This window comes from Mustela nigripes, chromosome 1 (assembly GCF_022355385.1).
Source record: "Mustela nigripes isolate SB6536 chromosome 1, MUSNIG.SB6536, whole genome shotgun sequence".
Taxonomy (NCBI): Eukaryota; Metazoa; Chordata; class Mammalia; order Carnivora; family Mustelidae; genus Mustela; species Mustela nigripes.
This window is the reverse complement of record NC_081557.1, coordinates 68,663,337-68,691,055: the sequence shown is the minus strand read 5'-3', so window position 1 is coordinate 68,691,055 and position 27,719 is coordinate 68,663,337. Positions and strand designations below refer to the sequence as shown.

At 49.2% G+C, this 27,719-nt stretch overlaps 1 protein-coding gene across 1 annotated transcript; it reads right to left on the bottom strand.

The window, feature by feature from the left end:
* Nucleotides 1-376: 376 nt before the first annotated feature.
* Nucleotides 377-27,719, bottom strand: ENDOD1 (endonuclease domain containing 1). Its single transcript, XM_059413089.1, has 2 exons — nucleotides 27,284-27,719; nucleotides 377-4,630 (listed from the first exon to the last, which is right to left on the bottom strand). Exons 1-2 carry the CDS (start codon nucleotides 27,581-27,583, stop codon nucleotides 3,428-3,430), a joined length of 1,503 nt encoding a protein of 500 aa, XP_059269072.1. The 5' UTR covers nucleotides 27,584-27,719; the 3' UTR covers nucleotides 377-3,427.

Sequence of the window (27,719 nt, the reverse complement as noted above, 5' to 3'; positions counted from 1 at the left end):
TTGAGAGAGAGAGAGAGAGAGAGCATGTGCATGCACAAGTTGGAGAGGGGGAGAGAGCAGATGGAGAAGCAGGCTCTCCGCTGAGCAAGGAGCCTGTTGTGGGGCTCAAGCCCAGGACCCTGAGATCATGACCTGAGCCAAAGGCAGATGCTTAAGCAGCTGGGCCACCCAGGTGCCCCCAAAACATTTCTTAAACAAACTTAGATGTGAGCAGAAAACTGCCAGAGTTGATGTGCATAAAGAAGAAAATGGGCAAGAAATAAAAATCACAGATAATCACCAAAGCTCATTTCAACCATTAGCATTTTCCTCTTTTAGATATCTTATGGTTAATAATACAGATAGGCTAATACAGATGGATGGATAGAAGAGCTAATGAGTTGTCAATGATTACTTTATTGAGCATTGCAAGGTGCACAGCATTGTACATAGCCTGAAAATGTCAAGGTAACTTTTGTCACACCCTCTGTTAAGGCTTCCCTCATTTCCATGGTCTTGTGGGCTTTGTTCCTGTGCTCCAGAGAGCACGTGCTGGAACCGATTCTGCAGCACTCCTACACTGTGTTTCAGCGGTCAACAGCACCATGGGTCCACTCCACTAGGTTTCTGGACTCCTCCAAGACGGGATCCATGTATTGCTGGTCTCTGCAACCTTCATGTTCAAATTAAGGTTTTGAATCTTGGACGGGATCCATGTTTGACAGATGAATGACCGACAGAATGGTGAGTGCTTCATTCTAGGTCCTTCTCCCAACTCCCTAGTCTGCATGTAGGTGGAAGTGCTGATGGGGAGTGAGAAGCCAACATTCAAAAGGCACAATGGAAAAGAGGGGGGGCCAAAGGCGTGGCTCATCCATAGACTAGAAATTAGCTCCGTAATAATGAAGAGCTGACTTCCCCAGGGCCCGAGAACATAACAGAGTGACAGAAAAATCTTCCAAGCTAAAGACAGGGGTCATCAATCCAAATTCTCACCTCAAAGCTCAAAGCAGCTTGGAAGGACCATCCAGCCACCTGCTGGTGTCAGTGTCCATAAATCAGGCTCAGCTACCTCACCCTAAGGGTTTATTTTGCCTTTTTATCCATTCCCAGATTTCACAAAAGGCCACACAAAAATAAATAAGACACTAAACAACTAGAAGTGAAAAGAAGGCATTTCCAAATGGCTCTCAAGAGGCGGTTTGGATGCCCCTGTTCCTTGCCTGGTGCCAAGGGGTTCAAGCTTCCATAGATGCCCTCTCTGGGCCTATCAGTATGCAAATACATACTGTGAGGGAACAAACATTCTTCGTGGGGGGGGGCAGGAAGCATGTTGCTGTGCATGGACGGCTAATGGTTTCATCCCATAGGCTCAATCCATCCGATTGATGAGCCAGGGCTTGGGCTCTGTTGGTTGGGTGATGGAAAAAAACCAGGGAGGCAGCTGAGTACTGACACACACACCACCATATCTGACATCCCAGGTGCGACGGGACATGTGTGAAAGACATTGGCTCCTGATCTGCCATGAGCCAGCAGAGAAACTAAAGACAAGCCTGGTGCCTCCCTGTGCCTCCGTTTCTTTATCAGTTGAAGATTTGGCCAGACCATCTATCTGGTGGCTTTAAAGCTTCCCTTCCTTTCATCCAACAGGATTCTTGACCCATCAGTACCAAGGCAAACCTTCACCCTTCCACGTACCTCCACACGGCTGAAATGAAGGGAGGCCCACTACAGAGTCTTACACTCACAAACAGAAGTGTTGCTAAAATGCTGCTTAAGATTCTTGGATAAGTCTAGTGCGACACCCCCTACCATGGACCAGTATGGTGTTCATAATCCCCAACACTGTCTCACCAACTGATCTACTCTGGGTGTGATTCAATTCTTTTTCTCCAAAATGGAACTCACTACACTCACATTTCTGATCTACCTACCTTCTGGAAGTATTGTTTCTCTCCATTATTCCCTCCTTGTTGCCTTCTGGATCCCAGGTGTTTACAACTAACTTTCAGATGAATGGTACTCTATACCCCAATGTCAGTATTTTATATTTGGCCCATTTCTATCTCATGGCAACTCTTTAAAATGTTCAGAAAAATCCAGATGATTCCATCTCAGCTGTGGAAGGCAGAGCAGTTTGGAAGATGCTGCTTTCTCCTTTAGGGCAAGATTTAAAATGATAAGTGCTTGATCAGATTAGCTCCCAAATCAAAATTGCATTAATGGGAGAGTTGTGTTTTCTAGCCTCAAACACACTATAAAATGAATTTCCTAAGACACGGTGATTCTTAATCAAGTTTATGCTTATATAAACTTATATATGGATATGGGTTATTTGTTTTTTTCTGAAATGGATAGAATAGTTGTTTTCTTCTTCTGTGGCTCTTCTGTATACATTTATACCAAAACAATCATTTAAGGATAGAGGTCAGAGTATTTTACTATAATGAGTACTTGTCTGAGGCATAACAAAGACTGACCTAGAATGCTGGAGAGTACGAATTTTCCTATTGGCTAACATATCAGTCTTTGAGCTCATTCTTGTCAGCCAGAGACTTAATCTATGTCGAATTAATCCAAGCTTAGCTAAGGATTCTCAAACCTATACCACCTACTCAGAGCAGGGTTCTGAACTTTGTACTCTCCTCTTTATGCCCAAGAAGACTGTGCTACACTGTTCAAAGGGCAAACAATTTTCGCCCTTGCATTCAAACTTTGTTATGCCACATTTAACACAAAATGCTTATCATTACCTTAAAAAAAATGCAGCAAAACTCATCTTGGGAGGGGGGAAAAAAAAAAACAACTAAACACACACACACACACAAACGAAAACAAAAAACACGAAAACTTACACGTCCTTCAAAGCCATGGAAAGCTCAGGGATATTAGCAAATCTTTGTCCCTAAGAAAGTTATTTTAACAAGAAAGCATGTCTGCACTTCACCAAGGTCACCTGAGTTAGAAAGAAAGAGAAGCAAATGAAAACAAATCGACCAGCAACATTATATAAGTTGTGCCTCACACCTCATAACAGAAACAAGATTCCCACCCCACTCTCTCAGAAACTCTTTGGGTTAAGGTTGTCTCCTTCCTAATTCTTCCCTTCTCTGTAATTCCTAGTTATCACAAATGAACACCAGAGTATCTCAAGCGGTCCATCTAGCAGCAGAGTGGAGGAAGATTATAATGGTTTGGAAGTTTGCCCATATCTCACAGATGATCTACCTACCCATAAGCCCATTCTCAACATCTCTCTTTGGTCAAGTCTAAATTATACCATCTTCCTTTGCAAAACATGCAAATACCCCTACCACAGGCCAAGATATAATGTAATTGAGAGCAAACAGAAACCCATTGTAAAGACAAAATATTCCAGCTTTCTCTATTAAAAAAAAAAAAAATCAAATTCAATGTTACTGGACCCTGCTAGTGTTTTTGAGTTCTATAACTCCCCTGAATTGTCAAAAGTAACCCGGTAGCCAATCCTCTTGCAGATACTAAAAATAACCTGAAACAGGCTCCCCATAGTGCCAAAAGCAGCGTCAAAGAGCAGAGAGAGGGTGCCGCCCAGGCCCATGGCGATGTCCTTGCACACAAGTGGAACCGCGCCTATGGTGTGCATGGGGAAAGTGGCCACGTCCACAAGGACTCGGACCGGAATGCCCAGAATGCGGCAAACAGCCTTCAGCAGACAACAAAGGATCCGGAGAACGGCCCTGATGATTTTGACCGTGACTTTGAGTACCTTCCAGGGAATGCTGGCCAACTCTTCCCCGATGGCCAAGAAGTAGGAGATGGTGGCTGAACCCAAGCGGTAAAGGCAACTTTCTATGCCGTTACACACTTGCTTGGTAACAAACCACAGGACGTACATAATGTTCTTCAGGACGCCCACGGCAATGTAATAAAACAGTTGGAAAAGCTTGATGACGGGCGTGGCGAGGAGGCCCATCAGCTTGCCCAGAAGGCCCCTCCCCTCCTCAGCCGGCTCCCGAGGCAGCAGCGCGGAGCCCTCGCCCTGGGGGCCGGAGAGAGGACGAGCGTCCTCTTTGGTCTGCGCCGTTCGCTCTTCATCCTGGACTTGGTTAACCACTTCCAGGATTTTTTTCATTCTCTCCGTGTCCTGTTGTGCTTCGCCACAGTTGTCCTGGAACAGCCGGGGGCTGGACGGAAGCAGTTTCTCGAGCTCGGGCACCATCACGTCCTCTATGATGACACCGTCGCGCGCGTGCTGGACGAAGCCCATGGCCCAGCCGGCCCCGGGCGTGGCGCAGCAGGCGGCCAGCCAGACAAACGCGGGGATGGCCACTCTGTCCTTGACCTTGCGGCGGGAGGGCACGGCGCCGGCAAGGATATACAGGTCCGCCCCGCCGCCGCACTGCGGGGTCAGGGCCCGCTCCATCAGGCTGCGCAGATCCCGGTACCACCGCTCGCGGAAGGACGGGGCCATCGGAGCTGCGTTTGTGAGCGCGAACGTAGCCACTTGGAAATCATCGCTAAGGGAGACTGGGTACACCTGTCCGCTTTGCTCATCGGAGTCCAAGTAATCTGTGCTGAGGGCCTGCTGGCTTCCCAGGCTGTTCACAGAGGTGACGGCATCAGCCTCATCACTTGCCTCCTCGAGGTGGCTGGTGGGGTCGTCGATCTGAAAGAAGAGAGCAAGTGTTGAGATGCATCCTGTTCCCTGGAGAGAGGGTGCCCCTGGATCGCCTGCACTTGAAGCCGGGGCTCTAGAGTAAAGTCCCTAGGGCACCAGCCCTCCCAGCGCCCGGGTGGGGAAGGGCTTGGTTCTCTGGTGCACACACACACTCCTTCCTAGTATCCCAGGACCCTGGTGTTTGGAAGCAGCTGCAGAAGAGGCTGTTTCCTATTTTATTCTCTATGTACACTCCGCCCTTTCTCTGTGGTAAGATACTCTCTCTTTCTCTCTCACGCATACACACAGATTGGGTATTATGAAGCCCCTCTACTATATCATTTATTAAACATTAAATCCCAGGGTCTTAGAACAGTCTGCTCACTGACCTCCACTAACAGACATGCCCTTGCGATTCCTGCTTCTTGAATTATAACGGTTTTTTAACCTATGACAAAACTTTCTTCTGCTCCCAGGCTCACTAGTATTTGAATGTCACTCATTAAAGAACCATCTGAATAGCTAAATAAAATCAGAATAACAGCTCCCTGTCATCACTGGTCTTAACTCTACAGAACAGCCCATGGGTCTCGGTAGGCTTCCCTTTCTGAAGGAATGTCAGTGTATTTGTAACTAAAATACCAAACTCACCTATGGGAAACTGGACTAAAAATAGAGTATTTGATTTAGAGATTAGATTTAGAGATTCAAAAATAGAGTATTTGATTTATTTGATTTAGAGATTTGATTTAAATCAAATATATTCTTTGAGACATGATCGTGTAAAGGGCAGTGTATTTTTCCATGTTCTCTGCAGACACAGTTTAATGATCTGGTTATTGCCATTATAGTAAATTACTGACAACACTGCTCCCTGAAGACAAAAATATGCCTGTGATGTAAGAGGTAATTTCAGATTGCATTTCTGGGTTACACTTGCCCTTCGGCACACAACACTAATCTTGCTCTTTGGTTTCCCAGAGGAACCTCTGGACCAAGGGACGGGTACAAAGCTCACTCTGTGTGCTCTACCTCCCTGTGGACCTGGTTCCCCTGGGCTGCCCACGTCATTTGATACAGTTCCTGTGTTTAATGGAAATTTTTTTCCCTAATCACAACATGCTAAGTAGGTTTTAGAAAAATGAACTCTTCCCCCTCCACCAGCATCCTGCTCCATAAATAATCATAATAAATTCCTTTTCGAATTTAGTATCAAGAAAAAAATGGTTTCTCTCTATGAGTCGGTCTCTGTACCAGAGAGTAAAAGCTCTTGAAACCCATGGGGTTTCTTTCTGTTTGGGAATTAACTGAAAGGAGACTTTCAGAGTTCCTGCCAACATGCATGTAAGAAAAAAAAAACTAATTGGGTGCGTGGGTGGCTCAGTGCGTTAAGCCTCTGCCTTTAGCTCGGGTCATGATCTCAGGGTCCTGGGACTGAGTCCCGCATTGGGCTCTCTGCTCAGCAGGTAGCCTGCTTCCCCCACCCCCCACCCCCGCCTGTCTCTCTGCCTACTTGTGATCTCTCTCTCTGCCAAATAAATAAATAAAATCTTAAAAAAAAAAAAAAATAAAACCTAATTTAGAGAATTGCAAAGGAGGGGCACCTGGGTGCTGGGTGGCTCAGTCGGTTAAGCGTCTGCCTTTGGTTCAGGTCATGATCCCGGAGTCCTAAGATGTAGTCCCACATCGGGCTCCCTGCTCAGTGGGGAGTCTGCTTCTCCCTCTCTCCCTCACCCACCCTGCACTTGCTTGCTCTCTCAAATAAATAAAATTGTAAAAAAAAAAAAAAAATCGCAAAGGAGGACTAGAAGGGAACTACCCATCTATTCAACAATATTTATTGAGCATATATTACATGTAAGCAGGACTAGGGAAGGAAGCAGTAGCATGGGTAACCCCCACACCCCACACCCCCGTCAATACTTCTTAAGAACTACACGCCAGGCCCTCTTCTGAAAACTTCACATGTATTAAAACAGCAAGTGGCTATGCTAAGTCTTCACTCATTTAAACTCACCAAAAAACTAGGTACTATGGCATTGCTATCACCTTTGGATAAATGAAGACACTGAGGCACATCCAGCTTAAGAAGCCTAGTCTAGGTCACACAGTGAGGGATGGCAACACCACGCAAACACGCCAAGCCCAGCCCCATGGCTGGTGACCTTAATCACTGCTTTATGTGCCTCCAACTAGACCTTCATAACATGAAGAAATGCACCATCTCTTTGGGGAAACAAGACGTAGATACAAAGTTAAATAGGAAACCAAGATAACGGTGCCTGCAGATTACCCTAAATGCTGCAGAAGTGAGATAAAGAAAAAGAGCGAATGAATTCCAAAGGAAGGAAGGGCACCATGAATGCAGTCAAGGATGACTTCTTTCTTCTTAGAGAAGACAGAAGCTGAGGCAGGATTCGAAGGATACATAAGACTTCCATAAATGTAGACACACAGAAAGGTCAGTGAGTCTTAACAAGACTTCTAGACCAAGGCATGGGGGCAGAGACCAGCGGCCTGTAAAAATAGGATTCTTTCTCTTTTTTAAAAGATTTATTATTTGGGGAAGGGGAATGAGGAGCAGAGAGAGAGAGAAAGATTCTCTATCAGACTCCCTGCTGAACACGGGGCCTGAAACGGGGCTTGATCTCACGACCCTGAGATCACAACCTGAGCTAAAGTCAAGAGTCGGACACTCAACTGACTGAGCCAGCCAGGTGCCCCCCAAAATAGGATTTTAAGTAAGGACAAGCAAAAGGCTGAATTGTAAAGGACAGTAGGAAGCAGAGTATCAATGATCTGATACACAGAAAACTCACCATCGGAAAATTACCTCGACCAGGGAGTGCCCACTGTGCACCAGGCACCGTGGAAAAGGCTTTACACAAAGCATCTGTTTAATCCTAACAGGATCCCCATCGCCTCAGATATGGCAAGAACTGTAAAGCAAGTTTGCAAATAATTACAATTTGGAAAGCACTGCCATGGGGGCATTTACTCTTCACATAATCCAAGGGGCAAGGCACTATCTCTGTTTGACACACAGGAAAGTGCAAACTCAGAGAAGTGATAGGGACAAGGTCACCCAATACATAAGTGGCAGGCTGAGGTTTATAGCCAGCTTCTCAGACTCCAAAGCCCCCGCCCCAGGCCAGCAGCAGCCCACGCCTCTGGGCGAGGAAGGGAGCATGAGAGCCACATGTTGGCCATGCTGGAGGACAGGTGGGGGACAAAAGACACATGGGAAACACAGACAGAGCTGCAGGAGAATCAAGTACCTTGGGTCACACCAGAAGTCAGGGGAGGAGAAAGCTTTAGGTAGAGAAGGTCAATAGTGTGGCCCCCCCACAGAGAGAGGAAAGGGAAGGGAAGGATGGAGACAATGATCAAAGTCTTTGATGATTCGAGAATCCTTAGTAAGACTTCAAAGGGCGATTTCCACTGAGGGCTCGGGAAGGAAGGCAGACTGTGAAAGTGACCGGATACGGGCAAGCGTGGACTGCAGACATGGATGGCTTGTAGGAGAAGTCTTAGGTAAAGGCAGACGATGAGCAGGCCCTCAGCCAAGAAGCAGGACTCCCAGGAATCAGCAAAGATGGTCTTCCAGCCCCCCCACACAACCCAGGGCCAGGGGCCCTGGGAGTGGGGGTGTTGCGAGGTCTCTGTGTGTGCAAGGAACATTTGGGGGCCCGGAGGCATCTCAGGGGAATAGCACCACAGCACCAACCGAGTCCCTGAGGGCTTCTGGGCTACGAAATCCATGCAAGCCTCAGGGACCTGAGTCAGCTGGTGCAGATTTGCCGCAGTGGAGTCTGTCACCAAGTGTGGTGGGAGGAGCTATTTGTGAACAGTCTGCAGAACACAAACCTAAAGCTGCAGCAGTCGGCAGCAGTGAGTGCTGCTGCTTTCCCTTCTTTCCTCCTTCCTCTCACTCGCTTCTCAACTCCCCTGGGAATTCACAAGCACCTTTTCTGAAGCCGTTCAGAGGCCTGGCAGGTACAGGGGCGCCCCCTTCACTGCCTTCCTGGTACCAAGACAGCACAAGGATTTTGACGGGACAGATGACCCAACGGGGCCAGAAGAACAGAGTCCCAGCAAAGACCCCCAACACCAGTCAGGGGACTGTGCCGAAGGGTGAGAGAATGGTAGCAGAGGGAGAAGGGTTGTGTGCCCTGAGAGAATGCAGAGGCATAGAATGTTCCAGAACACAGAGCTGCACAGAGCCTTTGCAGAGGGCTGGGATGACCAGATCAGGAGGATGGGAATGTGGGAGAGGTTTACAACTAGTCACATAGTTTAGTTTTTAAAAGAGCCCACACGATGGATCCAGCAGAAAGAGATATCCAGGGGAGGGGGGGCTGTCCATGTGGAGATCGGGCTCCTGTGCATTTGCTTCTTACATTTTTACAGACAGCAATTTCCACAGACACCAGGATCATCTCTCATACTTTCGTCTGCCTAAAACATCATGAAGATTCTGGGCATGGTAGCTTCTAGGTAGGTGGTGACTGATTAGTATACTGGTGATGACGACAGCACTGATGGCATTGTGGGGGTGAGGGGAAGGATAGCAGAGGGAATGTTTCTGGGAGCACATGAAGAAGCCTCAGCCCGGGATCCAGGATGACGGAACCTCTGCTGAGAGCACAGGGGGAGGAGGAAAGGGGGTGTTGGGAGCCGGGACTGGGGAGTTCTCTGCCCTAAGTGGGGACATGCAGGCAGAGCCCAGAGAAGGTCTGCAAGCCTCTGGGGGTCACTGTGTCAGGGAATTCAGGAGAGAGGCAAGGAAAGATGCTGGAAGGAAAGGGAGGCTCTGTGGAGGCCGCCCAGGACTAATGGGCCAGGCCAGCTCTGCGTAGGCCAGGACTGTCATTTTTGTACTTGTCCTACCCACAGACGTGGCCCACAGTCCAGGGGCAGATGCAGAGAAGGAACTGGTGACGATGAAGGGGGCAGAGGGCGTTGGCATCAGAGGCCGGGGGGCAGAGTCCGAGGGCGGCAGGTGACGGCTACGGGCACTGCTCACAAAGAGTCTGTATGCAGGTGAGAAGCAAGACAGGCTCAGGGGACGTGGACTGGGGGTGCCAGGTGGGAGTAGCACCAAAAGACAGAGTGGGGAGAAGGTAGCCAGGCCCTGAAACCATGTTTCTCCATCTGTCTATGCCCCTGAATGGAAGAGTCCCAGCCCATGGCCAGTGATCTCTGGGTCCCAGCACCCAGCACAGGGGCCCTCCGCAGCAGGAGTGATTGGTAGCCACTGAAAGAATGATCTCATCCTGCAACAGTCTGCTGGTGCCCCTCCTGTCCTCGGGTTTGCAGAGGAGAAAGAGAGGCCCCGGAGAGAACAGCCTGTTCTCCAGTTCTGCTCTGGGATCTGCTATGTGGAAAAGGTGGTCATCTAGAAGGATTTTAAACGGTTGTAAAACTTTGCAGTGATTCGGGAAGGGTGGAGTTTCTCCTCCTGGGGGAGAATCTTAGGCTGGGGCTAGAGAGGCACTTGCAGGGCTGATCCAGACACGATCCTATCGTCAGGAGAGACCCAGGGGGCCCCTATCTAACTCTGTGGGGACAAAGAGGCTATTTCGTTTGGGGAGTTGTTTTATTTTCAAGAAGAGCTAAGTAATCGATGGGCTGAACAGGTGCTGTTCCAGTTCTGGTTCTGCCCTGATCTATCACACACACAGACACACACACACAGACACACACACACACACACACACACTGAAAAGATGCTATCATTTCATGACCACCTCCAAGCAGGGAGAGGGCCCCTCCTTACAAGGAATAGGAGTGCTGCTGACAGTCGGAACATCAGATAATCTTATCAGACCCGGAGCTGGCTGGTGCAAAACAGGCCCTCTCCACAGACACGCACAGGAGAAGCAACATCAACCAGATCTGAGGCCTCGGGGGAATCCAGAGAGAATGCCCTCACCCCAGAAAATACCAAGCTGGAGGGAAAGCTGCCTTTCAGAAAAGGAGCAGGAGGCTGGTGGGACCAGGAAAGCAGAAGAAGGATATTTGAGGAGGAATAACCCTTAAGACCTTGCAGCTCTCCGGGAAGGCATAAACAGAGTTCTGACCCAGCCGTTTAAGAAAAAAAAAAAAAAAAAAAAATCCTCCCTGTTTGGCATCCAAAATATTCTTTATCCTCTTGAGAACAGAAACAGCTTTAGAAGACTTAGTAAGTTTTTTTTGTTTGTTTTTAATTTTGATTCTTTTTTTTTTTTTCCTTTGTTAAGAGAAATGCAGGGTTTTCCATTTCCTGACCAGCCCTTCAGCACTGAGGCGGGCTTCCCAGTCCTGTCGGGCCTTCCTCCCAGTGAATCACCCTTCCTTTGGGCCCCCATGGCCACTCACACACCTTCCTGCCTCAGGGAGCAGCGGGCATTTCCAGCTCCGGCCACTGCGAGCCCTGGAGGTGCTCAGGGTATGTCCCCGAACCTTAGGGGTGCAAAGGCAACCAGTGAAGGGTTCTCTCCTCCTAAGTCAGAGGATGACAGAGCAGAAGATAGACTACAGTTCCGTTCCAGCTCCATCGCAGACTTTTCTTTTTGATTGGAAGTTAAAAAAAAACAATAGAAGGGAGGGAGTAAAAAATGCACCAAACCTAAACAGCAGTACCAGTGGGAGGGGACACCTGAGGGGAGGCTGGCCACTGGCCTCAGGGACAGACCAACTCCCCACGGGCTCCTTCTCACACAAAGCGCCAAGTTTCAAACCCCCTCCAAGAGCCTCCCGAAAGTGGGCCGACTCCTTTAAGACCTTTCCAGAAGTGCAGTCCCTCCTCAGGTTACATCATCCCCGCTCTTCTTGGGTTTCCTGCCTTGCTACTTATTGAAGCCCGTTTTCCACTCTCTGCTCTGTTCTTTTCCAGAGCAATTATTCTTAGCATGTGACTGTGTGGTACAGAATTCTGAAAAGTCCGTTAAGCTGAGACATTTCCATTTCTAATTTTTTCCACCTTCTGGGGTCCAGACCAGATTAGAGGTTCTTGGGTCTGGCTGCGCATCAGAATCACCTGGAAGCTTTGAATAAAATATGTCCAAGGCCTCACCCCAGCCCAATTAAATAGGAATTCTGGGGTCAGGAGATGGCTGGGAATCAGGATGTTTTTAAAGTTCTCCGGGTGATTCTGAGCTGAGAACCTGTGGGGCTAGATCTGTATCAGTGTTTCATTGATCCCATCAGTCTCTGCTAGAATTAACTCCTGCCCAGATGGCCAGTACGAGGAATCAGGGACGGCTCTTTAAATTAGTAGGTTTCAAAATTCAGTTTGTATCAGAAGCTCCTTGGTCCTTGTTCTTGTGCTTCACCCCAGGGACAGACTGCATGGTGTGGAGTGGGGCTCCGAGGGCACTTTTACTATCATCCCAGGTGATGCCGATGAACAGGGCGGGGGGGGGGGTTCCCCATGAATCCCACACCTAAAAACAAATGTTTGAATCACCTTAGGGTAGTGCCCCAGCTGGGTTTACTGATTCACGTGATGCTTGTGATTCCGGAGTGCATTATCCTCGCGCTGCAAGAGCGCCGGTGATGATACCGAGGGAGAGAACGAAGTACTGTAGGGCCATTTAAGCCTGCCGCCTATCGGACCCGTTAGTAGTCTGGTCACAGACGTGTGTAAGCATGGATTTCCTGCTTTATCCATACGTGGAACCAGAAGCCCATTTTTGCTATTTATACTCTTTTGAGCATATCTCACTACGCTAAGGTCTTTGACAGCAACCTCGATTTCCTGGTTAAATGACAAACGGGCATATTTGTCAGCACACCCCCCTCCCCAAAACTCCTCCAATCTCTTCCCTTACTTCAACCAAAATAGGCTAATCCGTCCCCAACCATATGAGTTACATGGAGGTCATGTGACTGCTTCCCTGGTTCCGTTTGCACTGCCCCCTCCTCCCTACCCCCGTCACCTGTGACCTCAGGGGTTAGGGGGTGCCTCCACCATCCCTCTCTACTTGCATTCCACCTGGCTACTCGGGCCCAGCCCCGGCCTCACAGCCTCCCGTGCTGGGTGGTCCCCTTTGGCCTCCCACAGCCATTTTCCACTTTTCTCCACCTGCTCTGTGCCCCAGGAAGCTGACTTTTAGGGAGCACATCGTCTGAGCTCTCACGCCCTCTGGCTTCTGACTGAAGCAGCCAGGGGAGGATGGGAGAGAGAAAGACTGAGGCATTTCTTCCTTTGCTCCCCCCGCCCCCCACCTGGCTGCTGTGGTTCTGGCTCTGACTGAGTTTCTCAGTGGTCATGGCTCCAACCAGGCTCCCACCGGATCCCACAGGCTTGGAAGGGTGACAGCCTCCTGTAAATGGCTAGGCCCTAGCAGCTTTGCCATACCTTGTTGACTCCCTTAATTCTCTGGAAATAATTTCTTCATTCCATTCTTTTGGTTAAGCTACATGGAGAGTTCCATCCGTTTCCTTCCAGGACCCTGGTGCAAACAACCTTCCCAAGATCGCTTTCCCAAGATCGCAACTTTCCCAGTCCCGGGAGACTGATTCCACCTTGGGGCCTTTGTGGCATGAGTTACACACAGAGTTGGTACACAGAGCCGGTTCCGTTGAGTAGGGAAGGTCCCTTGGGTAGTCGAATATGGCTACCCAGACTGGGGTCTCCCAGACAACCCAGCTATCTCAGCCCTCATCAATCAGTATGCTATAGCTAATTTCTATTTCGAAAGTAACTATTTCAGATACTCTCTCTGAAAGAAAGCACTTCTTACCACATGACCTGACCCCCTCCTACCCACCTCCTTGCCAGTCACATCCGGCCAGCAGCCCATCAGAGGGCACTCTCTCGGATTTTCAATCCAAGAAATTCAGAGACTGACAACAATCAGAGTGTGAAGCAGTTTATGGCTGAGAGCCAGGTTGACTCACTGAAAAGCAGGAAAGCTGTGAAAAGACCAGGAGAGGAGGATAGACACTCTGAAGACTAAAAGACCATTTGACTTCTAGAAGTTTCCCAGCTCTGGTTCCTTGGAGGCCTGTGTGTATCTCGGTTCCCATGTCTGTCAATCTACCAGGGATCTATTACCACAGCCCTGCCCTTCACCTGAATAAGCTTGCGTAAGCCTGTGATTCCTATGCCAACCAGCCTGAAGCATCAGGAGAACCCAGCAAGTCCCCTGTGGGAGTTGGGGCAGGAACCTTATAGGCATGAAACCTTCCAGACACCTGGATTAAATTTCAGAAGCAAATGAAGAGATAGGCCTGTCTTGGTTCCAGAAGTCTGGGAACAGATCGGAGGGGCACCCCATGGAGCAGAGAGAAGGAACTTCTACCGAGCTCCCCAACAAAGACCATATCAATGGGCAAAGGAACATGGAGGACAGTGTATGAGCCACTGAACTCTGAGAAGAAGCTGAGACCAGTCACAAGGAAGGTAGCAATGGAGCAGGAGTATGGATTTTTGTTTTTGCTTTTGACCAGCTCAACAGTTTTATTAGAGAAATCCAGGGTTACACAGGACTTTAGAGTTGGTGTTGGGACTTATTATTATTATTTTTTTTTTTTTGCCGAAGTTGCATACGACACTGACAAGCACTGGTTCTGCATCTGCTTGGCCTGACCTGTCTTCTTGCATTTGGCCACCTTGAGAGTCTGACCTCTTGCTTTCCTGGCACAGGCCAGGAAACCCCTTGAGAAATAATAGTAAGGCCAACAGGAGCATCGTGACCCTCAGCCTGGCATGGTCTGGGAAGCAAAGTTTACTTGTTCATTCTGCATGCTTAATGTATGCATACTGAGTGCTTGGACACAATGGGGAGTGCCTTTTGCATACACTGTCACACCATCTTCCCAACCCCCACCGGTGGAATGGGGACAATTTGTTAGGCCCATGCCACAGAGAAGGAACTAAGCTCCACGAAATTCAGTAACATTTCCAAGGTCACAGAGCTGGTAAATGACAGAGTTAGGACTCAACCCAATTTTGTCTCTCTACAAGTCCCACCCTCTTAAACACTCTGTATGCTTGTTCAGTCCTTGCCCCTTTGGGGCTAACAGTCTAGAAGGAGAGAATTCAGTGATGGTCACGATCTGCCTTCCTGACTTAAGTAACAAGACACCTGCAGAAACGGACTGCATCTTGATCCAGGGCGGTGTCTGAGACTCCTACTTCTTGGCTTGGTACTGAGAACTCACTAAATGGTTTCCATGTGGATGAGAATGGCAACACCCATCACAATGTCAATCAGCAACTGGGGGGTGTGGCTCCCAGGTGGCTCAGTTGTTGAGCATCTGCCTTCGGCTCAGGTCGTGATCTCAGGGTCCTGGGATTGCATCAGGCTCTCTGCTCAGCGGGAAGCCTGTTTCTCCTTCTCCACTCCCCCTGCTTGTGTTCTCTCTCTCACTGTCTCTCTCTCTCAAATAAATAAAATAAATCTTAAACAAACAAACAAACAAAAAGATGCAGTCTAAGCCTACCTCTTAAACCCCAAGTCACTGATGATACTCTCTGGTCTCTGGTCAATTATGACCACATTTATTACATACATGAATGAGAGAAGGTACTCGGGCGCTGGCTATGGCAAGAATGGAGGAGCAGAATGGAACCCAATACTGACAGCAGCAAAAGCAACCGTACCATGCCTGGTCCATGAGCCACAACCTGCGATATAACCACTGTCAACCCAATTATGGGGTCACCCTTGTTGGAAAACTGAGAAAGGCTCAGGGCCTGTCTCCACACAAGATGACAGCTACAAGAAATAGCCTTTCTCTGAAGCTGACTGACAGATTTACCCTCCATTTGGAAGACCATTAGAGAAGGGGACCTGACAGCCCTACTGCCTTTCCCACAGCATAGTAACTCTCACTGTGGGGAAATGGTTTATTTGCCTCCTAGAACTATTAAATCTTAACCCTTGTGTCTTCAGCACAAAAGAGACAGCATATGCTTCTCATGTTGTATAATAAATATGATTTGAAGCTAGTAAATCTGCCCTCAGGCAAAACCATTCCCATTTGTTCAACCTTTTCTCCTGAGCTTTATGAATTATGAATGTCGCTCTTTTTTTTTAAGATTTTTTTTTTTTTAGGTTTTACATATTTTTTTGACAGAGAGGGAGAGAGCACGGGCAGGGGGAGCGGCAGACAGAGGCAGAGGCAGAGAGAGAGGAAGAAGCAGGCTCCCCTGCTGAGCAAGGAGCCTGATGTGGGGCTCAAGCCCAGGACCTCAATATCATGACCTGAGTCAGAGGCAGACAGGCGCCCCAAATGTCACTCTTCTTCAAGTTCTTCTAAATGTGAGATTATATGACAGCAGGGCTCAGGAAAAGACCCAGATTAGAAATGAGGAGACTAGTCAGCTCTGCCACTAACTGGGTTCCTGATATTGGGCAGGCCAGTGAGTGCCCCATAAGAGCACAAGCATCACCCCTGCTCAGGAGCACAGGAAGGGGCAAGAAGTAAGATTATTTTAGGCTACCCTTGAGTTATCTAGACAGTGACTGGAAAAAATATGATAAAGTAGACTTTGTATTTGAAGGGCCCAGGCCTTCTATATCTTTTCTTTTCTTTTTTCTTTTTCTTTAAGATTTTACTTATTTATTTGAAAGAGAGCAAGAGCAGGGTGAGGAGCACAGGGAGAGGCAGGCTCCCCGCTGAGCAGGGAGGCCCACGTGGGGCTCTATCCCAGGACTCCAGGATCATGACCTGAGCTGAAAGCAGACGCTTAACTAACTGAGCCACCCAGGCCCCCAGGTCTTCTATTTCTAAATTAAATAAATTATTTCTATCACTCATGAAGAGCCCCTTCACTTTCTCACTCCATGGGTATGGTGGTCCTTTGAGGATCTTGTTAGCTGTGGCTCCGGGGTCCAAAAGGGTGCTGAATCTTGTTGACTAGAATGAAAGGCCTGAGAGCCTATATGCATCTCTATGTGAATAGAAATTTCTAAAATGTTAGCACGCATGCACACACACACTCAACTGTCTGTGAGAAATGAGATCCTTTCCTTTATATACTTCTAAAATGCTCAAAAAGTATTTTTACCATAAGCATATATTACTTCTAAAATCCTAAAAATCCTTACTATAAATGATGGCCATCATCATACATTAATAGGATTAGTTGAAAATTGTCTGCGGGTCCAGATCTAGGGCTGCCAGGATGCAAGAGGACTAGGATTTCCCACGTTTCAAATTGCACTGTTACTGTTCAATCCATATTTGCTAAGTGATCCACACTGAGCAACATTTCTTCATCACTTAGAAAGCGTTGGCATGAAGCTCGACCAGGGGCTGGCAAGCTACAGCCTGTGGAGCCAAATCCGGCTAACCACCAGTGTTCATAAATAAAATTCCCTCGGGACATAGCGATGTTCATTCATTTACGTAGTATTATCCAGAGCTGTTTTTGTGCAAAAACAGCCCAGTTGAATAGCTGCATCAGAGACTTTAAGGCCCACAGAGCTTAAAATACTTCCTATTTGGCCATTTACAGAAAACGTGCGCTGGTCCCTGGGTTAGAGACAGAGGCTCAGACAGTGAGCAACCAGAACCCTGTACTCTCCTTCAAGGCACTTCGTGTCTCACTGGGTGGCACTCAGTCCCACAAAGATGTGTAACTGTGACACACTAACAAAGAAAGGTGAGCTCTGGTGCTTAGAGAATATTCTGGGCAGTTGCCCTCTTTGGGAATTTCAAGGAACACAAAATGCAAAACCAAATAGCAGGTACATAAGTCCTTTGACAGGAATTAGGAAAACAGCATTACCACCACCCCCATCGAAATGATCCAAAATGGCTAGAGGTGAAGGCCTTGCAATGTGTGTGGCACCAGATAAGGCTGGGTGGGAAGTGGGAGACACGTGTGCAGGACCCTAGGGCACTCTGGGGACCATGATAAGGACTTATCTTTACATGAGGAGAAATGGAGAGCCCGAGGCTTTCCAGGGAGGCTGCTGGAGGCACGACGGGCTTGATGATCTGAGAGGATTTCTCTGGCTTCCAAGGGGAGTAAGTTTAGAGATGCAGGAGGAGCAAATAACCAGTGCGGAAGCTGTTTTGCAGAGGCCTAGAGGAAGATGAGGGGAGCCTGGCCCTCCAGGTGCAGATGGAAGGGATCATGGGGGCAGGTGTGTCCAGTGAAGGTCCAAGAGCAACGGCCCCAAATGGTGCCCTTGGCCATGAAGGAGGAATCTGCCATCCTGGGCACCATGGTTCCACACTGGAGTTACTCAAGAATGAGAAAAGACCAGTGGTGGTTCATAACTTCACCTTTCCCTTCCCCAGGCTTCCGTGCACCCTGACATTTTGGCAGATGACCAGTCTTTTGGAAACATCGACAGTGGCCATTTCCTTATGCGGTCCCAGTCAGTCCTGCATCCTGGTCAATTCACTCAAAACACTGATGTGATATGGGTCCACTTCTTCCCTCGGTTATAAATAGTTAAATAATGATACAAGGACCTCCTGAAACCAATGCTACCATCTCCCAGACACAGTGGGAACTCGCAGGCTGGGGGGATATCGGGTGACCTAGGACATGAGGGCAAAGGTAAGAACGTGCATGGGGACGGAGGACATCAGTTTCCAAACAGTCCTAAAGGAAAAAGGGAATTTCTATACTTTCAAGGACATGGGAGGTGCTGAGTTGGAGCGAAGGCCCTCTCCCAGTCCCAAAACAGGGTGTGTGACATTCCCCAGGTATGAAGTGACAGAATGTGCTGGGTTCAGCGGTCTCTCCTACTCTGGGCAACCAGGCAGGGGGCACCGGAGGGACTCTCAAGCTCTCAAGGGCTGATGGATGGATGAGCGGGTACTCTCTCTCTGTTCCAGAGGTGGGGCTCTGGAGGGTGTGGTTTTCTTGCCCCCCCCACCCCCCCCGGGGCAGTTGGCACCTGGTCAGGAGCTGGACTCTCCTGAGGCTCGTACAGGGCACCCATCCCACTTTCAGCTGCAACAGCTCCACACCCCACAAAAGCAAGAGCCCTCCCTCATCCTGGCCACACTGAGACTCAGTGATCCTTGCTGCCTGACAAGGGTTTTTAGAAGATCCCCCCTTCCCCAACCCTTTGGAAAATGTCTGTTTGCATAATGGCCACAGGATGGACTCAGGGTGGACTGGAGCAGAGCACGATTGCAAAAGGGGGGCAACAACCCCCTTGGCCCAGCGCAGCACCTCCGGCTCCTGTAATCCACTGTGGCTTCAGCATGAGGGGGCCCCTGAGGGCCGTGAGCATCCTCAGGTGTGGGCATGCGGCTGTGGGCTGGGAACGTGCTTCTGCTCTATAAAATCCTGATAAGTGAGCATGCGAACTTTGCAAAGAGCAGCTTCACTCCGCAGAGGGAAATAGGAGATCCCCGCACGTTAACAGGTTTGCTAAGACAGGCAGCTCCACGAGCTCTCTGATGTCAGAGAGCCCCAGTCCCACCCTTCCTGGCTGTGTGAGTGTGGACGACAAAGCCACCCTCTCTGTGCCTCAGTAGCCTCCTCTGCCCCAGGAGGATCACAACAGCACCAATTTCCTGTGGCTGCCATAAGGATTATGTGAGATCACATGTGAAAACGGGCCTGGAAGAGTGCCCAGGGTGGTAAGGAAACCCCCAGCGAGCTCCCAGCCCGACCTGAAGCTCCACCAAGGATACGGAGAAGCATCTCGTACTTAGCACGGCTAACACGCCAGCTCCTCTCTGGGATCCTGGTCTCATTCGCGGCAACCCCATTCTTTCAGTTGTTCTGGCCAAAGTCCTTGGAGTTGTCTGCGACTCCTCCCTTTCTCTCCCTCTTGGCTCTTCCTTCAAAATAGACCTAGAACTAGACCACCACCCCCAGTGCTCCAAGCCACCACTGTCTCTTGCCGGATTATTGAAAGTTCCCATCTGGCCTCTCTGCTTCTACCTTTGAACCCACACAGCCTGCTCTGAATGCAGCTGCCAAGATGATCCCATTAAAATTTAAGTCCGAGCACGTCAAAACCCCCCTGCTCAAAGTCGGCTCAGTGGCATCCCATCTCACACGAGTAAAAGCCAAGTTCCTTACAAACAGCCCAGGAGCCCTACGTGGTCTGCCATCTCCCACCCCACCTCTTGGACCTCATCTCCTGCTACTCTCCTCATGAATCTTTCTCTTGCCCTATTGGCCTCTTCGTCAAACGTGAGGAACACTCCTGCCTCAGGCCTTTGCACTTACTGTTCTCTCTGCCTAGAACATCCAACCCCCAGGTACCTGCATGACTGGCTTTGTCTCTTCCTTCAGGTTTGTACCCAAAATCACCTCAACAATGACACCTTCCCTGAAAACCCTTTGAAAACATCACCTTTTCCCTGTAGCTCATATCCTCCTGCCTTGCTTTATTTTTCTTCTTAGTACTTTCACTATTTGTTATATCTTTTATTTATTTTATCACCTGTGTCCTCTATCAGATAGTAAGCTCCACAAGAGAAGGTATTTTTGTTTGTTTGATTCACTGCTCTGTTCCCAGGGCCAATAACGGTGCCTGACACATAGCAGATGCTCTAATAAATATCTGTTGATTTAGGGAATTAACTAATTCCCTAAGTTAGTTCCTAATTCCCTAATTCCTTAAGAAGGCCAGGGCCGAGGGCCTTGTTAAAGCATTAAGCATTCCTGCCAACCGAAACTCAAAACCAATCATGCCTAAAATTAAGGTCCAAGTCGACTGGAACATGTAATTTAACCTTTATTGTCACACACTATTTCAGCCTCCTCTTTACTCTGCAAAATGAAATGTACCCATATTTTTTATCTTGATTCAAAGTATAAGATGTTCTCAACCTGACCTCTTCGGAGGGAGCCATACGCTGTCCGGCACTGGGTCAACAGAAGCTGACCAGAATACTAACGGTGTTTCTATTTTTGGTTCATACCATGAGTCGGTTTCTCTTTTATTCCTCCTTCCTTTCAGTGGCCAAGGAGATACATCAGCAGGCAACAAATTATGGCTGCCACAGATGCCGCGTTCCATGGGGCCGATCAGTTACGCGGCCACTCCGGAGACATGATCTATGAATTGAAGGGGGATGAAGGGAGACCACATTCTCAATCCAACGGCAATTCTAGGAGTAAGACCAGATCACAGGAAGCACCAGCTCCTGGCGAGTGGGAGGATTTATTTTCTCATATTCTCACTTGTACTTCAGAAGTTTCACTGGCTGTTTAAAAGGAAGAGAAATCTGAAACCCGAAGAATAAACTCTTTATTCAGGGAAAGTTCCATTGTATCACCATGCGCTCGTAACTGAGCTGAGGACAATCTGAAGCCGATTCCAAAGCAAAGCCACAAATCATCCAAAGAACTAGATGAATTCAGTAAAATGAAAATAAGCGAACAACCCTAGTCCGTCAGTTTGGAATCTGGAGAGGAAACGTGAAAGCTGTCCCTGGAAGACCTCACGCTCGAGTAGGAAGGACACGAAGAACTTGGGAATCAGGCAGCCGTGACCTCCCATCCAGGCTCTGCACCCAGCAGCTGTGGGACCGTGGGTAAATGGCTTCAGCACGCCGAAGCTCAGTGTCCCAAACTCTCAAACATGGGTCCCAACATCTAGTTATAGGATTGAGTTAATTTGCGAAGACGCTTGTCCACAGTGAGGGAGTCGGTAAGTGCTAGCTCCTTTCCTGGACTGTCCGAATTTGAGTCTGAACTGAAAGAACGGTGCCCAGAGATGTCACCACTGAACTGTCTGGGGCCAAAAGGGCTTGGAGATGTTCTGCCAATGTAGGGCAAGGCCCTTTTCCTGCTTCTGAGAACGAGCACAAATCCAACAGGAACACTGAATTCCAAGAGAGAAAAAGGCAGAAGAGGAGAAAAATGCAAGGAAAGAGTCGAGGTGATTTGTGCTTTTGCTATGTGCACCCAAGGAAGGAAGCAATTGTGAGTGACTGACTCTGGAATCATCCCTTTGAGTCAGCCGCTTCCCAGGCTTGCCCAGAGTCAGCGCTGCAGACTGCACTGCCATTGTTCACTGTCTGTTTTGTGACAACACACCTCTTGGTGACTCAGGACAGAGAGGGTGGAGGTGTTTCTGGCACCAATTTTATTTTTGTTCTTTCAATCACCTCAATCCATTCATTCATCCATCTAGCCATTCAATGTCTCACCAAAGCTCTTTCTGAGCACTTGTACAATGTGAAATATAAGCCTGGTGTTTGAGATGGTGCAGATGGAGGGTTTATGTTTTAAGAGAGTTGTAGAATTTTAAGAGTCACCTGCCTAATCCAACATTTCATTTGTGTGTTTGTATTTGTGTAGGTCTTTCACATTTTATAGCACATGACTCTTGATCTCGGGGTCGTGGGTTCAAGCCCTACACTGGGCGTGGAGCTTACTTAAAAATATAAAAATAAATATATTTTATATATTAAAATTATTTTTATTATTATTTATATCATTATTTTATATGTATTATTTATATTCTTTTATTATATTTTTATATAATAAAATAAAAAGGGGAGCTGACTTAGCAGAGCATGAGATTCTTGATCTCAGGATTGTAAATGAGTTCAAGGTCAGTATTGGAATTCTCTCTCTCCCTCTGCCCTCCAACCCCCTGCACTCTCTAAGTAAGACCTTAGTAAAACAGATACCTTTGTATTTCCTAAGACCTTACCATATTCCAGGTACCGTGCTATAGATTCATGTGTGTTACTCTGGTCATGTGTCACAAACACTCTATGAAGTTAAACACTGTTGCTGCTTCAAATAAGCAGATCAGAAAAACAGGACTCAAAGAATTTAAGGTCACATAGCCTATATGCAGCAGAGCAGGAAGTGTGGATTCAAGTCTGGATTCAAACTAGAAAGTCTGTATCAGAATTGTCCTGTTTGCTGCACAGGGATTCAAGTATATAATGTCTTCTATGTATCTGTTCTCTGACACAATGAAAAAGGGACTGATGTTAGAATAAAGGCCTGTGTGAGAGTTTCAGGGTGTGTGTAGGTGAGAAGCCACTGATAGAAATTAAAGATCCAGAATTTAATCAAGTTCTAAATTGCAATCACTGTTCCCAGGCATTTACTGAAATCTGAAATATGGCCTCACTGGGCCCTTTAGGACAATGCTCTTATAGCTAACCAGAATGTACCCTTCACTCCAGAGCCACTTACACCTAAGCCTCGTAAGTATGAGGTCAGATTTCTGCTCCCACTTGTCCTGCTCACTATTGAAATGAGCAATAGAGTGGAAATTAAGACCCCCACATACAAAATGAAAATTAATAACCTACGGCCATTAATGCGGTGGCTCGACTATGAGGTCAAAGTGATATATGCAAAGAGCACTGGACTGAGAGCACATAATCATGAGTTCAAATCCAAGCTGTGTGACCCTGGGAGCATTGCTTAACCCCTCTGAGTCCATTTCCTCATCTCTACAATGAACACAATGACATCTACCTCCGAGTATTTTTGTGAGATTAAATAAGTGTAAGCCGAATACAAAGCCAGATGCGTCCAGTGTTCATCTTGATAAAACAGTAGTCATATATGACGGCCTCCAGCATAAATGGACAGTGCACGTTGGTAAAGCATTACTGATATCTTCTCCAAAAATGCTTCCATTAAATGGAAAGGAACTGAGAGATGAAAAGGTCTGGGGCTCCCCGTACAAAAGAACAAGTTCTCAAGTCTCTCAAGTCTTGACTAGAAACTTTTTAAAGCATCTCCACCATGCTAATGGGGGGAATATTTTCTCACATTTTTTGCCTTTTCCTGCATTCCCTATTTATTTATTTACTTATTATTTATTTCTTAAGATTTTATTTGTTTGACATACAGAGTGAGAGCATGAGCGGGGGAAGGTGTGAAGGGAGAAGGAGAAGCAGACTCCCCGCTGAGCAGGGAGCCCAACGTGGGGCTCAATCCCAGGACCCTGGGTTCATGACCTGAACCAAAGGCAGATGCTTAACTGACTGAGCCATCCAGGCACCACCCCCCATTCATTCCACATAAAACTACAACAGCCCACTGTTTTCTCTGCTTGCTTTGGAGTTCTCCTTCTGCCCCTCAGAAGATCCCATTTAAATTCTTCCCGTGTGGGTGGACATGGGATCCTGTATCTGACACCAAAAGCTGTTGTCCCAAGAAGAGATCTAAACCCTTTGGGGTCATTCCAGAAGCCAGAGTTGGGACTAATGGGGTGGACTTAGAAGAAGGTTCCAGCTCTGTACATGGAACATGTTTGTATTAGCAGCTGCTGGCCAGCTATGGGGCATGCCTGTGCAGCAGTGTGGGTTCCACCACGAAAGCTCAAGCCAAGCGTCTCACCCGCTGCTGCCTGACTGAGCCCAAGAGCACATTATTTGATTCAACCCTTGCTGAGGGACTGTGTGTATCCCAGGCACTAGGAACACAAACAGAATGAGTGAGACGCAGCACTCTCCTCTCAAGGCCTCACATGGAGGAGCTAAGTCAGGTGGGCAACTCCTTCTTGAAGAGAGGATACCTTGGCAGTCTTAAAGGATGGAGGAGGGGAAGAAGTGAGGGCAAGAGAGGACAGTACAGAAAGGGGATTCGGGGCCAAAGGAATGAGCATGAAGACAGAAGTAGAAGTGACAAGCAGTATGGTTTCTGAGGGGCATGCCAGCAGCTGGATAATGCTAGAACAGAAAATGCGAGGGTGGGGAGGAGTGAGAACCAAGGCTGGAGCTGGAGCCAGGAGCTAGGATGTGGAGAGCCTTGTAAACTGCACCCTGCGGAATGAGTTTGGTCTGGCAGGTGTCAGGCAGCCAACACCTTAAGAGTTTTAAGCTCAAGAGTGATGAAGTTTCTCCAATCTTCAATTTTGGGTTTTTTCCCCCAAGGGAAATAGGACAGCTGTGAAAGCTGCTGAATTGGGCTGTGGAAGCCCCCCAGGGACCAGCGGAGCCCTGCCTGACTCATCACTCAGGGTAAGCACGGAGCTCCTTCAGCCTCCCACCTCTTCCTCCCCCGTCTGCTGGGCCTCTCGGTAAAGCAGACTTCAGAGAAAGGAGATGTAGGCACAAGGCAGCTCGGCATTATAAAGTGCTCTGAAGCAGCCAGAAGTCCACAGTGAGCCTTGAGCATCCTTCTGCAGTGGGGACCTTGGCTGGAAGGCAGGTCCTGGGATCCAGGCCAGGGGGTGGGGCGGGGGGGGGGGGGGGGGGGGGGGAGAAAGGTCAGGTTTGCTGCAGTGTGCTCCAGAGCCCGCCTGCATCTCATCTTGCAGCTTTTTCTCCTCCCTTCTTCCTTCCCTCCCTCCTGATACCCTCTGGCTCCGGACTGAGGCTGGGGGGAGGGGCGAGGAGGGGTGGGGAGGGGCGAGGAGGGGTGGGGAGGGGCGAGGAGGGGTGGAGCGGGGTCAGGGAAGGAAGGAGGGGTCAGGAACCCACCGTGCAGGAAAAAGCATCAGCCACCACCACCATTCTGACCTCCCAGCCAGGAACTCAATGGCCTCCTGTCCTCTTCCAGATCACTGTTCATCTCCCACTCTCAAGCTGCCATTTGGACCCATGTCTCCCCTCCTTCCCCATCCTCTTTTACCTCTCCAGCGCCAGTCCTCATTTCCTGCCCCCCAGGGGCCCAGGATCTCCTCTGCCTCTGTGACTTGGTTTTACCCCCCAACTTGCTCCACCTCTTTCTGGAATTGCACCGATGGCTCTGCCTCACTAAGCCTCGATGATTCCTTCACACCTGCTCTCTCCCTTCTGTAATTCCCCTCCATTGGGAACACCTGAGCAGACTGTCACCTACCTACTTCTACTAGTTTATTAGCTCCAACCACTCCCCACACACTAATCCCGGACCGTCCTCTTGCTCTTTGTCTCCTGAATTCTGCCTCCTCCTCCAACCACTGCACAAATGTCATCCTGACCCTAAGGCTTTCCCCTCTCACCTCCAAGAGAGATGAAATCTAATAGAACTTTGTTTACCTTTATTAAATATGGGCTTTGCTTAGGTCCTAATAACACTAGTACTTATGTGCCAGGCATCTCTCAGAGAACTTTATATAGTCACTCATTTAAATCCTCAAGGCCACCCTGTTATTAGCTCTGGGATAACCTGCCCAGTTTTACAGCTAGTCAATACAGAAACATTCTCAAACCCACATGGCTTGGCTCTGACCAGTTGTTTTGCCACTCTCCACCCAGCAGGGTTTTTCACCTGCACACCAGGAAGCCTTAGAGCACAAGAGCCACCCCCTGTTGTCCTGGTACCCTAAGTTCCTGGCACCCAGCAGGTGATTATTAAATGTGCTCCGAATTCAACTGAAATACAACGCACATTCCTGTGTCTTCCTCACATGTATGTTCTGTCTCCTCGGGCCATCCAGGAGATCCTCAAGGAGAAAAGCTTAGGTCATCCGTTTCTTGAGAGGCCCACAGTCGTGAGGCCTAATGAATTGGGGGATAGGGAGAGAGCTTGAAGCTGGGGCAAACTATGGCAGATTAATATATGTCTTATGTGCGTACAATTTACAATGGCATTTTCACAAATGCCTGATCTCCTAGGTCTTGACATCAAGGTGAGGGCTATGGATTGGATGTGGACAGGAAGGGAAGAAGACTTACGTGCAAGATGGGATGAGTCCTGGTCAAGCTCTCAGAGCTAGAACTATCTGGACAACATTACAGGGATTACCGCCCATGGCTCTGAATGCAGCCCCTGAAAGCCAGTCTGTTCCCGAGTGTTTTTGGCCAGCTGTGACCATCAGGGATGTGTGGGCTCAGTGAGGAGCTCTGCCCCCTGCCAGGGTGGTCTGGGTGGCTGGGGCCAGCATAGGAAATAGTGGAAGATGGGTGAGGGACAGAGAACCTACCAGAAGGGAGCGTGGCTGGGTGTGCAGAGGGGGCTAGCTAAGCAGAGACAGGATGTGTTAAGGCAGGTTCAGCAGGGCCTCTGGGAACCTTCTGCAGTGTCAGGTCACCCTCCCCAGAACACTCATGACACGGTTTCCAAGTGGTCTGATAATATAGATATGACGAGTCGGGCAAAACTAGTTTGCCCTTCCCACTAATTGAAGATAGTCAGTCTCCCTACTGCTTATAACTATGCCATGGCATTTCTAAAACCATGTACCTTTATTGTCCTAACTCAGCAAAACCACAGGTCAGAGTTACTCCACGTCCTGTGCACAAGGGGTTTTCAGGCTCAGGTGGCCTCAGCAGAAGAGCAGCTTTTCCGTAATAGAAAGGGAGGTAAACTTATAAGCCCAAACACCTGTCCCATCTTACCAGCTGGTTGGACTTCCACAGGTCTCTTCAATCCCTGGGCCTTGATCTCCTCTTCTGCAAAATGGGCATGAAAACGCCCACCCACCAGCCTACCCCGGCCCAAAAAACTGGCGAGGCCCTGCGCCACGGCCTGTGGGCTCCCAGAAGAGGCTTTCCGCTGATTTGAACTGTCCGTCTCACGCCCCTCACCGGTCGGGAAATGAAGGAGACAGTGCAGACATCTACCCCGAAAAGCAGGGGAGAACCTTCTCCCACTGGGGACCGCGGGGGCCTCTGCGTCTGAAGCGGAGGCTTACGGATCGCCAAGCCCTGGCTGCGGCTCAGACGGGGTGCGGCGGGGAGGCTCGGAGACTCGGGGTTCCTGACCCGGCCCCGAAGACGCGGGGGCTTCCTTTCCCCAACCGCGCCCTCGCGGCGGCGGCCCAGCGCGCCCCCACCTCCCCTACTCCCCCGGGGCCACAGCCCCGCGCCCGAGCTCGGGCACCGCTCGCTCACCTGCGGCTCCACCAGCCAGCGGGGCTCGACGCCGGCAGCCGCGGGGCGCGCGGCGCGGAACGCCGAGTACACGGGGATGCGGTCCCGGCGGCTGTACAGGGTGGCGAAGCGCTCGGCGCCCTCGAAGCGCTGACAGATCTTCACGTGGGGCTCGGCCGCCAGCCCCGCAGGCGGTGTCCCGGCGTAGAAGAACCGGTCGCATTCACCGAAGCCGGCTTCCTCCTCGCCCACGAGCCGGCCTTCCAGCAGCCCGGCCAGGGCGAGGAGGCTGCCCAGCGCGAGCCAGCGCGCGGGCCGCATGGCGGCCTCAGCGGGCGCGGCGGGGGCGGAACGGCGGCCGGCCGGGGGCGGGGGCGCGCGGGTTGTGCGGGCTGGGAAGTCGCGAGGGGAAGTCGGGACCCGGGCGCGGCGCGGCGCGGCGCGGCGGGTCGAGCGC